The sequence below is a fragment of the Protopterus annectens genome, chromosome 2.part1 (assembly GCF_019279795.1).
Source record: "Protopterus annectens isolate FY-2018-M chromosome 2.part1, PAN1.0, whole genome shotgun sequence".
Classification (NCBI taxonomy): Eukaryota; Metazoa; Chordata; order Ceratodontiformes; family Protopteridae; genus Protopterus; species Protopterus annectens.
Genome location: NC_056729.1, coordinates 409,057,127 through 409,070,105, shown reverse-complemented (window position 1 = coordinate 409,070,105; position 12,979 = coordinate 409,057,127). Strand labels below are relative to the sequence as shown.

Here is a 12,979-nt window from a genome sequence, read left to right as displayed (position 1 = left end):
AAATGCTATTGCAAGATAAATAGTTTCCCATGCAAAAGAAGTATGGAGGAGGACTTGTGTATGAGGACAGGACTGTTACCAAATTAAAGGGTAAAGAAGGAATTCTTTTAATTTCACTTCCCATTCTTAAAAAAATAAACATTCTTTGTAAATCTCATATTTTTTCCATACAAATGGAAGTTGCAGTACTGGGTAACCCTAAACATTTCTGGAAGCAGTGTGACTTCCTAGTAATTAGCAGACACTAAAGACCAGTCTGTCTGGAGCTGGTTACTGTGACTTTGTATTCTTATCCAGACCTCCCCCCTCCACACACACACCTAGCTCAAGGTCTCTAGGTGTCCCTGCCATTTATGACAGTACATATTTTTTTTTTTCTGTGTAGACATTTTCCAAATTTTTACTTTCAGGCAAACTTGACAGTCAGTTGTCGTCTTTGAAAATTTCCATCCTTTGCAAGATTTATTACTGATGGTTTGTCAGACCCAAATGATCTGCACACTGGCAGGCTTCTCAGTCTCATTTGCTGCCATAGTTTTATTGTTCTATCTGCCAGTCTGTTAGAACATTCTACTGCTGTTCTGTTGCTTTGTGTTCACTTTCAGTCCTGTCTCAAAAGCCCACAAATAGTAGTGTGGCATTCTCCATCAGTGACTCGGACATCTTTAGTAATATCACAAGTGTGAAACTGTAAAATGAAAATTAGGTGGTACATTAACAAAATGTGTTCCACCCTGCCATAAACCTGCTCTTTTAAATAGTTTTACAAGTGTATTCTAATAACATTAATGTTTGTTTAGCTCTGTGTTGTGTAAGTTGACTACAAAGTGGATAAATATAAATTCAGTTAAGAAGAAAAAATAAATAAATTAAAATGTTTTTTTAATGAGTTCTCTCCTATATTCCAAGTGAAGTGTCTGTACTTCCCTGCTAAATAAGTAAGGCCATAGCTGCACTCTTGGAGTTAAAAAAAAAATGTTTGGTTTTGCACCAAACCAAATATTTTCTTTACTCGAAAGTAGCCTCTCCTGTCCTAAATTGGTACTGATCTTTGCTGCATTTTATTGCTGCAAATTTTACAAAATGTAATCTTAGTCTTCAGATAACAGTTTATTTTACTAAGACATAGTTTCAATTAAATATGTACTAGAAAGTAAAGTATATTGCAGAGACACATAGTGTAGAACCAGGATGTACTGACTGATGGTAGAATCATTGGGGAACAGCATTTTACTTACATCAAATACATATTTGACAGTTTTCTTCTTCCTGAACTATAGTTTCAGAATTATGACTAATCATAGACTGCCTTCAGTCATTGCCTGTTACTTTGACAAATGCACAATAAATCTAACAAGGCCTACGACTAAATAAAATCCATTGCTGATAAGTCTAAGGCAGCAACTTTCACCATTTTGGCATTAAATCTGTTGCATAAATGGATTTCTCAAGCAAATGATCATTCAAAAGGCTTCTACATACTCATCTGTCCTGTACTGGGGTTGAACATCCTGCTCTGCAGTGCATGGGAATGAAACCCTGACTGATACCTAGATGACCCAGCATCGATCACCACCAACCTGTGGGCTGAAGCATCTGGCAGGGGCAGGGGAGTGGGAGTGAGTGAGTGACTAACACTGGCTCACCAATCCTAAGGTTGGGACAGCTCAGTAATGCTTTGAGACTAATTCCCACCTATAGTTTTAGTAAGTGCAAAATGAAGAGCTGGGAGCAAGCATCCACCAAGCAGTTTGTTTGTGCTTTAGCAGGAATTGTGCCTGTATAGAAATGAGCATGCCAACATGTGTATGCATTGGAGGACTTAAACATGCTCTGGCTACTGCAGGGGGAGGGATCTAGGACATAGAAAGTACTTTTGACTACCTAGGTGAAAGACTGGGAAAAATACATTGTACTGATCTTACTCTCTCTCTCTGGAAAAGCATTTAGAGGTAGTTTGCTTATTTTTTCTGTCTAGTACTAGCCACAAAGGCCTCAGCATGTAATGCTGTTATGCTTGGCATTGGAATAAGAACACTTGCTGGACCTGAGGAAAGGATGTTTTCCTCTGTCTTCTAGACCTTTAGGACCTTGAACTGTCTTTCACACTTTGACCATTTACATGCGTCTTTAGATGTTCATTGTGCTTTACTGCTGCAATAATAACACTGGTGATTTCTGCTTTGGAAACTCTTGGCTAAACTGAATGCAAGATATTTATTCCACCTCCCATGGGCTTGATAGACACCCTCTTCCACCAGTGAAGACACTTGAGCATCTACCTTCATAGTAAGTATACACAACTCTAATTTTCACAAGCTGTTGACCTACCTCTCATAGTCCCCAGTAGGAATGTCTATTGACAAATTCTTAATCAGAGCTGCTAAAGCTTTTTACTGCATAGTGCAAAGTAAAATACAGAGGTAATAGAATCTCTACCTGCCCTTATTCCATGAGGATTTTTTGTGCAAATGATAGCTCCTTTTAGAGCTATGTTCCTTCTGTTCAGATTCCCAGAAGGTGTACCAAGGACTTCAGGAAAGGAAAAGCCCCTGAAGTGCAAGTAAAGCACCCTCACCACATGTCAAGGTGAATCCTAGAGACAGAGTAGGAAAAAGGTTTGTCGTTTTGTCTCCAGCTGGGATACTGTCACACAAGGCAAGTAAGTTGTCCATATTTCAGTTTTCAGCTATTTTCTTAAGAGGAGTAGTCCACTTCCTTTAAGCCATCCTCCGCAGAAATGGACAGCTTCACCAGAGCCCATCTTCTAGACAAGTATTTTGCAAAAAAGGAGAAAGAGTTGCCACAATAATAGAAGGTCTGTGTTTCAGTTTCTCTGTGGGTTCCATACAGTTTTGGACATCAGCACCCCTAGCCTTCACATCAGATGCTGGTGTAAGATATTTATGATGGGAGTTTAGATGATCACCATCTAAATGCTGATATTCCTGCTTCTAGAGCAGTTCTGAATAACATCTGTAGACATGATAGATGCCTAAACATTTCTGGAAGCAATATAATTGCTATTGCCGATTTTTTTTTTTTTTGTCACATCAGAATCTCAAAACAGCTCTGAAGGTTCCTGTACATTTTTCTAGTGGTGCATATTACCAGTACAGGCTATTTTCCTTACACTTTTACACTGCACAGAGAGATTTACAGAACAAATTTGCTTATTGCTCTTGCTAGAGAAAGTCCTAGTGGCCAGTATCCATCACTTGTAAAGTCTCAGAAAGAAGCACTATGACAAAATAAACACCAAATTGTGGTACAGTGTAAACAAATCAGAAACAAAATAAAGTGATTGCAATGATTTCTAAATGTAAACAGCAATGAGGTTTGAATTAATATTCCTCAAGAAATAGTCTACTGTTGCTGAAAGGAAATTTGTCAGGAGGAGGATATGTCTTTTAGTAACAAGGATGATTATATTCTTTTTTTATTTATTTACCATTTAAGCTATTTATATGACTTACAAAACAAATTTCTAAGTCCACTTGAATTACTTTGCCTAATAAACTGTTGCTCAAGTCCCTGGTATTTACCCAGGCTTTGCATTCTTAGGTATATACTCAGAAATTTAATTTTCAAGAATGTATCCAGAACCGAATTCCCTGGTATATACCCAGAATGCGTGCACTTCAGCATCTTGTGCAGCATTGAATCCATTGTGCTGTTTGGCTGCATTTATACAGTTAAGGCACTCCTGTTCTGGAGTCAGTGGCTCCAGCACTGGTATATTTTTAGTTTTCATATTAGTCTCAGACCCTTGTTAGCATTCTCTTGACTACACTTAGAGAACTGTCCAGACTTTACAATAATTGTCTGGAAGTTCGTGTGTTGCATGTCTTATAATTGATATCCTTGTCTGGAATAACTTCTGATTTCTGCTGTCTTTGGTCAAACAATTGATATGGAATTTGAACCAACAGGGAGGAAATAAACTATGTATGGAGGGCTGCAAATTCTGAGGTTGAGCTCTGGACCATCAGATACTTCACATTCTAGAAGAGTCCTTTGTCTTAACAGACATGTTGAGTCAAAGCCTGACTCTGATATTGGAACTTAAGTTCCGTATCAAAGATGCACAAACCATCTTCTGTGGCTGGGATAATCAGAGATGGACTTCTTTACCAAGAGGGAGAATGCTAGCTTCTACAGCTTTTGCTTCTTTTGTCAAAAGTTTAGAGTGTGAGAGAGAGTATGTTCTTCACAAAGCCGGGGAAGGATGTTCATGTGATTACACTACCCATCTTTCATTGCATTCAGTATAATTTGCAAAGATATGAGAAGAGCGCATTGGTTTAATCCTGTTGATCCTTAGTGGCTAACTGATGCTGGTTGATCTGGTTCCAGTATGGTGGTCTCCCCCAGGCTATGGCAGTATAGATGACACCTCAGAGATTGCTGGATGATGTAGATCCATTCCTTACCACAGGTTTATCTGAAAGAACCTTAAAGGAGTCAAAAGCTTCTCTGAAGACTTTTACCAGTTCCACGTATATGTTAGGGATGTAATGCACTGTAAATTATCAAAAATACTTTTGAAACTTATTTTGTCACAATTCTTTTCCTTCATATTCATAGTTTCGTAGGTAAATACTAAGTAGTCAATCTTAAGACCATGATTTGCCTAACCAGAATACCCTGTAGCAGGTGTCCTCTCCCACTTCAAAGAGATATGCACAAGTTAGGAATCAGGAGAATTTATGAATCTCAGTCCAATTGTTGAGGTTAATTTTGAAGGTAACACGTTTACTACTAAATTTAGTTTGCATTAGTGGTTTATTCTAGAGGTGGGGAACATGCTGGATAAGATGATGTCATGAGAATGTGTTTTATTTCTTGGTTAAGATTAGTATCTATTGGACAGGTGTTTGAAGAGCCATTTGTTCTTTTTATTCCATAAACTCATCTAAAGTCCGCAAGCATTGGGATTTTCATTGCAAGAAAGTCTTAACATCACCACAGAGGAGTCTATAGGAGACAGAATACAGTGAGACTGCATCAGTGTGGATAACTAAGTCTCTAGAAATTTCTGTGGTCTTTCAAGTTGAATTATATGGTTTTGCGAAGTATATAGCAAAGGGGCATTGTACTTAGCAATGGGGTGGATAAGAGATGGGTAAAGCGGGTGTAAGATTTCCTTTGAGCAGGAAGAGATTTTGCTGTATACTAACTGGACCAGACATAAAGATTTTCTAACTGCAGTGATGATGTGATGGTCAAAGGAAGGAAAGTATTCCACTAAAGTGCCTAGATCTCTAACTACGTCAGTCTTGAGGGGCGTGTTATCCATGTGATACTTCAAAGAATTTTTTTTTAATGTTGCATATTACAACTCTTTCTGAAGTAGTTTAATGTCAGTGAAAGTAAGAATAATAACCCTTGTTTACAACCATCCACACAGTCAGAGATGAAGAATATTGACTTTTAGAGTTAAGAAGTAAAAAAGTAAGCCTGTGTAACCTGCACTAATGACATTTTAGCTTTCTGAGGTAGAGTTTGCATCTCTTAAAAGTATGGATTCTGTCTGTCGGCTAGTTTGCTGTCCGCCTTACAACATATAGGTTAATATTAAAGTTCTTGGGTTTGTCAGTGATAACTGCATGGAGAATAATATCAAATGCCTTAGCCAAGTCCAGATATGTGGTGTGTACTACATAACCCCTGTCTATCCTTTCAGTAACTTTTTTGAAGAAGTTTATGGAATTAAGATGAAAAAAAATGCCTTTAGCAAAGCCAAATTGATGTGGGTCTGAGTTAAGAGGTTATGAGTGTTATCAATAAGGAGCTCCAAAAATTGCTTTCATGGGTTTACAAGTAAGTTTAGTGAGACTGATGGAAGTTTATCATTACCCGAGTTTGTGAATGAGCTATCTTTGTGTAAGAAATCATGATGGCTACTCTTCTGGTTTTGATGTTGTAGCCTGTGGCCAGAGTCTTGCTGAAGAGGGTTGTAAGCTGTTCAAACAGGCCATATTTAGAACTAATAATCAAGCTACTTGGTATATTATCAGGGTCCATGGATATGGTGTTTTTAGTTTTTGATGGGGCTGAGAACAATTGTTCCATTGAAATCTTTGTAGGAGTCTGGGTTTGAGTGGGACACCAATGAAAGTGGGTAGAGAAAAGTTCACAACATATTTGTTGGCTAGGATATCTACTGCTCTTTGGGTTCAGGATGTGTGGTGGCATTATTGATAAAGAACAATACTCAACAATATTCTGAACTTAATTTCCTGATTTAGCCGAAGAAGGATTTATAGCTGCTTTTGGTGTCTGTGGTCATTTTGAATTTATATTTGGTTGTAATTTTTAACTGCATATTTAAGCTAGGTGTTAGCATGTTTGAGTGCCCTCTTAAAGTGCATAATGTTCAATCTTCTATAAACATTTATTGATTTCTTCCTTGTATTGTAAACACTGAAGGGTTCCACCACAAAGGTTTATTTTTAAGCATCACAGAATAGTGCATATAAGGACAACTTTGTCAATACAGCTGCTGAGGTGGGAATAGAAAGCAGAAGTAAAGGCTAAGGCTTTAGCTATGGAGTCAGTTTGTAGAGGATTGCAGAAGGATTTTCTTTGTCAGTAATTAGTTGCATGACCATAGCTCTCAGCCTTCCATCTCCAAAATGAGGACCACTTGCCTTCATAATGTGGAACAAATGGGCAAAATGTGGAACACATACTAATGGCTTACTAACAACTTCAAATAGGAAGGTCATAGAATGGTTAAAATATGCTGGTTTTACTTATAAAGAAGATCATTTAATGAATTAATATGATTAATTTCTATTTATTATGGATTTCACTTAAAAAAAATTCCTAACACTGAATGTGTGACAGACTCTTTCAATGTGGAACTTTGAGGAACATGAACTTTTTAAGACCACAAATGAGGTACGTTCCTCATAATGAGGTACACTTGAGAGGTATGTGCATGACATTTGCTTTTTGAGAAGTCATTGAAACACAGTCTCAGTAATTGATAGTAGAATATTTTGCTTTTCAAATGAATGTTCTAGACTTTTTACGGAATATGTACTGTGAATCGGTTCTTTTGTTTAAATGTGATTAGATAATGGGGATTCTAGCAAAAGGTTGCCATGTTTTAATCAAAGTACCTTATTTAAGTGTGAATGCCTTTTGAGTTTCTGTTTTTTGTCGTCTTGTTTTTTTAGATGGCAAACTGTTACTTCTGTCACCATGTTTTGGAGAACAATCAGACCGCTATATGGATCGCAACACCCTGGAGGCTCGTATAAAGGAGGTGGAGGATGAAAATCAGCTGTTGCGCAAACAATTAAGCCAATCCCAGAACAGGCTACAGGATGGTAACAATGAAAACCAGCAGTGGGCGGCATCTGCTGAAGAGGGAGAGTCCACAGTGGAAGACAGAGGAAACCGTACTGAATGTGTGAAGCGACCAGTGGTGGAGAAATGTGAGGTAAGTATGCAGCTGCAACTGTTTGTAGTATGTTTGATAAACAACTGTGTTCTATCCTACAGAGTCATGTGCAGCAGCCTGAATAATGGATCTTAAAGGGCAAAGTAGCTGTGGTTGGGGAAATGGTTCAAATAGAAAAGCTGCTGCATAACCTTCAATTAGGGTAAACTGAATAGCTTGGCAGTATCTGAATATTGTGCGATTCAAAACAGGGTAGCAGAGGATTCAGCCTGAACAGTTATACCTTTTTGATTTCTCTATATTTTGTATGTATAACTTAAGTTCATAGATCTACAACTTTATAATCCTTCCCTGTGGATTCTTTAGAACAGCAGACCTGCTAGTTGATGAGAAATATGCAGTATTTTATTTTGCAGGTTTTTATTAACTAGAGAAGAAGACTATTCTTATATATTTTATTTGTTCAACCTTGAGTTAGCCCTCAGGAGCAAATCCATGCAATTGCAGCATACATGAACCATTTAGAGTAGTCAATTAGCACACCTGTGAAAACTGCTGGAAGTAGGAGTGCCAAAGGAGAATGCACACAGGCAGTGCAGAACATGCAAACCTTTGCACAGACAGGACCAGCCGTTAGGTTCTGGCCCCATGACCCTAAAGCTGTGAGGCAGCAAGACTAACTGCTGTGCCTCTATGTAGTGGAGCATATAAGAGCATGCTTGGCAAGGTCAATGGAGTGGATAAACATATAGTATCTTCCTGTCATTGGAAATAATAACAATCCAAAGCTAGTGGAAGAGCACTCAAAGGAAATAAAAAGATGCGACATCTGTAAAACTGGAAATGGAATTACAGCTATTCAGTAAATAATTTGAGTATTAGCTGCTGTACAAAAGCAACAAGTAAGCTTCTGTAATAATTTGTTATACAGGAGGCACATGGCCATTTGGATAAAACAGTGGCACTTTAACTTTTGTATCAGACAGTTGCTCAGATGCACCTTAAGTACTACATACAGTACTAGTAACCCTGTCACATGAGGACACTGGATGGAGATGGTGTGGTGCATCATGTGTAGCACAAGTCCTGTGATAGAAGAACATGCAGAAAGTGGTAACATATACCATCAGAAAAAGAAAGGTACGATTCATGCTTCCAAGTTTGCCATAGTCCAGATTGACAGCAGCAGCAGTGTTCCCAAGAAGAAGTGTGAGAAATGTGACAGAATAAGGAGACCACTTTTTGAGGACTGAGATATGGCTGTTCAGGAATATCAGGAAGAGTTGTTAATGGAAAAGGTGATGAATGCATGTAATGCGTTTCTAGAGATGGCTGTACAACACTAACAAGAGGGGTATGTAGAAACTATACATGACAGACCTAATACAGATTTAGTAAAGGTAATGAGAGTAGAAGATGCACTGCTGATTAGTTAAGTCTGTTGCTTATTCAGTATATAAGGTAATGGGAGAAGATGCACTGCTGATTAGATGTTCATCATGCATACAGCTGCAGTCATAACAGATGGGTTTTCCTGCCGTCAGGCGGGTCCTCAGTCGGCCGAATTCCAAAGTCTAGGTCCGGCGTCGGATGTCGTCGCTTCTTCCCTGATGTCAGTGCGACAGGGGTATAAAAGAACCAGCAGACGCCATTTTCTTCAGTCTTTCTTGCTGCGCGGTGCCCGAAGCAGAAGCAGTTTGCAAGTGCCGGTCGGCCAGCTCCTGAGATTACGAATATTTTTCAACCGAAGTCTTCTTGAAAGCTAAATACCCCGTTGGGGAAACTTTTCTTGCCTCAGACCGATGTCAGACAAAGTTAATAATTGCATTTCATGTGGGAAGCAAATACCGCATAAGGATTTTCATTCCCTCTGCATTCCTTGCTTAGGCCCAGACCATGACGTCTCGGCCTGTCGTTTTTGTGCTACATTCAACAGACGCACTGTTAAGCATCGGGCGGAGTTCGCCCAACACTATTTTGGCAAAAAGTTTAATTACATTATGTCGTCGGATACTCCAACTCCAGTTTTGAGTAAAAGACGCAAAGATAAGGACCGACATACGAGGTCTGCGACTTCTACCGACACCACGCCAAAGCCGAATACAGGCGGTCCGGTTCTCAGCGAGGCACCTACGCAGCCCCTGACTACCGATGACACTTCATTGGCGGTGTCTTCTGTGCCCGAGGTCGCAGGCTCTTCGGCCCACACCCCGACTACAGATACCGAAGCCACTCTTGGCGGTGAAACTCAGAGTTTAGACAGGCCTGCCACCTCTCAAGGTGTCTTCAGGCCTTCCTCTTCTTTTTCCATCAAGGCTTTCACTAAGTCTAAAGCAGCCATGCATACTAAAAGACAAGCTCCACAGGGCCCCTCTCAAGGCCCCATGCCTAAAAAGCAGATGCTCAAAATGGCTGAGGATTTAATTACTCTTATCAGAGGTTCTCAACCCCCCCTGGACAAAAGGCCCAGAGTGGAGGAAGAATCCCCTTCCTCGGACCAGGCCTCCATTATTTCAGAACATTCTGAAGACCAGGAACATTCATACTCCCCTTTTGAAGATTCTGATGCAGAGGAGTCCATTCCCTGTGTCTCCCCCCCTGAGGATTACTCTTTTGGGGAAACCTTACATACCTTGAGGGAACACTTCCACTGGAAAGGCCAAGAGTACTCAGACTCCAAGAAAAGGCTTAGGGATTTCCTCTTGCTCCCTCAGCACAGGCCTCTGGCTATACCTCCTGTCTTAGACATACTAGATGATGTGTATTCGGAGGTCTGCCTTAACCCAGATTCTTTACCTCCAGCTCCAGTCAAGCCTGACAGGTATTACCGGGTTCCTGATTCACACCAATTCTTATACAAAAGCCATGCAGCTGACCCAGAAACTATTTCACAGGGTCCCAAGGGGGAATTAAGGCCTCCACTGCTAAAAATCCATTACCTTCAGAGAGAGATTCCAGAGCTTTAGAAAGGTGGGGGAAAAGGGTATACACCTCGGCCTCCTCAACCATGAGGGCATTAAACTGTCAGTTCCATATGTTAAAGTACCAACAGTTTCTGTTATCACAGTTGAAAAGCAAAATGTCACATCCTGAACAACCAGACTTGAAGGAGTTGCAGGATTTGTTACATAGTGCAGAACAAGTGGGTAAACATACCTTGCAATGTGGTTTTGATGCTTTAGAGGCCTCATGTAGAGCTGCTATTACAGGATCAGTCATACATAGACATGGTTGGCTCAAAGAGCAAACCTTACCAGATCATGTCAAAGCTAAATTACTAGATGCACCTCTGCAAAAAGATGTATTGTTTGGTGTTAAAGCTGAGGAGGTATTAAAGAAAATGGAGGAAAAGGCAAAATCAATGCAAATAGTGAAAGATTTCCTACAGGTACAACCTCCACGTTTCAGTAGAAATTGGCCTTCAAAAAATTGGTCCTTTCCAGCCACGGACAGACCCCAAAGAGGTAGATACAGGCGGCCAAGGGGTAGAGGGCAATCTCAAGGATCGTTTAGAGGCAGACAATGCCAAGCACCTACTCAGAGGTGGTGAGGATAGTTCACAGCCATTCAGAAAGCAGATCCAATGACTTTCCCCTTTGCATGCCAAGCAAGGCTCAAATGGCAGCACCTTTAGGTGGAAAACTGGCATTATTTTCGAAAAATTGGCATATTGTCACCAAAGACAAATGGATCCTGGACATTATAGACAGAGGCTACAGATTCCACTTTCACACCCTTCCAAAAATGAGAGGCATGCCAAACCTGCCACACAATCAAAGGGCAGAGGCACAAAAACAAATTTCAGATCTCATGGACATGAAAGCTATTCAAGAGGTACCTGCACAAGAACAGGGTCAAGGTTTTTATTCCAGACTATTCCTGGTACCAAGGAAGGGCAAAGATTGGAGACCTATTTTGGACCTATCCATCCTAAACACATTTTTACCCATGCCAAAATTCAAGATGCTCACATTACAGCAGCTTCTTCCCATGCTGGGCAAGGAGTCTTGGCTGGTAACATTGGACCTCATGGAGGCATACCTGTATGTCCCAATCAGACAAGATTGCAGAAGATACCTTAGATTTCTTGCAGGTTCAACACATTATCAATTCTCTGCATTGCCCTTTGGCTTATCTACTGCGCCCAGAGTGTTCACGAAATGCCTGCCATCAGTAATTGCTTACTGCAGACTTCAAGGGATACAAATATACCCATATTTGGATGACTGCCTGATCCAAGTGGACAGCAAGCACATACTTCTGAAACATCTGGTGTTTGTAATAATGTTGTTGAATTCTCTGGGATACACAGTCAACAAAAAAGAAATCAAGGCTAATACCCTCTCAAACAATAATTTTCCTGGGTGCCAGCTTGGATACCAACACCCAGATGGCCTACCTCACGCCAGAGAAACAAGGGCAACTAACTCAATACTTCAGAAAACTGGCAACTTTCACCAGGCTGACTGCAAGGAAAATCCTGCAGGCTCTGGGATTCATGGCATCTTGCATCCTACTAATCACATGTGCAAAGCTGCATATGAGGAAACTTCAGTGGTACCTAAAAAACCTATGGTCTCAACACAGCCACAGTTTGGAAACAATAATACCACTGATTCCATGTCTTCAAAAGGAATTTCTGTGGTGGGCTCAAGCATGCCAAAGAAACACAGGTCTCCCATTCTGCAAGCCTCAAGCAAATCAAGTCATCACAACAGACGCCTCGGACTATGCCTGGGGCGCGCACATGACAGATCGGTGCATTCAGGGCATATGGTCCCAAAAAGAAAAGCACCTACACATCAATCAAAAGGAAATGCTAGCAGTAATAAATGCTATTATAGCTTTCAAAGACCTACTGCATCCAGGCCAGCTATTGATAAGGACAGACAACACCACAGTAATGTGGTACATAAACAAACAGGGAGGAACCCATTCATACCCCCTATGCAGGCTAGCCATGTCTCTTTGGAACATGGCTCTGGAATTACAAATCAAACTTCAAGCACAGTACCTGCCAGGCAAGGAAAACACACTGGCAGACAACCTAAGCAGAAATATGACAGACCCACACGAATGAAAGTTGCATCCTCAAGTTTTTACAAAGATAATTCAAGCATGGGGAAGGCCAGACATAGATCTCTTTGCCTCCCACAGAAATCACCAATTGGCAAAATTCTGCTCAAGGACCTTTCATCCACAGGTATGGAAAGTGGACGCACTCTCTTTCAGTTGGACAACAATGACAGTTTATGCCTTTCCACCTCTTCCTCTGCTGCCCAAAGTTCTATTAAAAACCAGAGCAGACAGGCCAAAGATGATTCTCATTGCTCCAGACTGGCCAAGACAACACTGGTACCCACTCCTGAGGAGCCTGACGCATCCCCCACCATGGATCCTGCCTCTAATGCCTCTTCTACTGACTCAGCACAACTTCAAAACTCTTCACAGTCAGCTGAAAACACTCAATCTAGCCGCATGGAAGATTCCTTAAAATCACAACAGACCCTACTCTCCAAGGAGGTGCAGGACGTCATCTTGGAGGCCAGAAGACCTTCCACTGGA

The 12,979-nt window shown here is 40.6% G+C and overlaps 2 protein-coding genes across 3 annotated transcripts in view; one reads left to right on the top strand and one right to left on the bottom strand.

Moving 5' to 3' along the window:
• Positions 1-12,979, bottom strand: part of NAF1 (nuclear assembly factor 1 ribonucleoprotein) — a 1,472,570-nt gene that overhangs the window by 869,266 nt on the left and 590,325 nt on the right. The gene's annotated exons all lie outside the window — the stretch shown is intronic.
• Positions 1-12,979, top strand: part of LOC122794083 (LARGE xylosyl- and glucuronyltransferase 2-like) — a gene marked incomplete at its 3' end in the record, with an annotated part of 516,130 nt that overhangs the window by 176,705 nt on the left and 326,446 nt on the right. Inside the window, 1 exon segment of the mRNA XM_044062221.1 lies at positions 7,188-7,453. Within this exon segment, the coding sequence (XP_043918156.1) occupies positions 7,188-7,453 (266 nt within the window).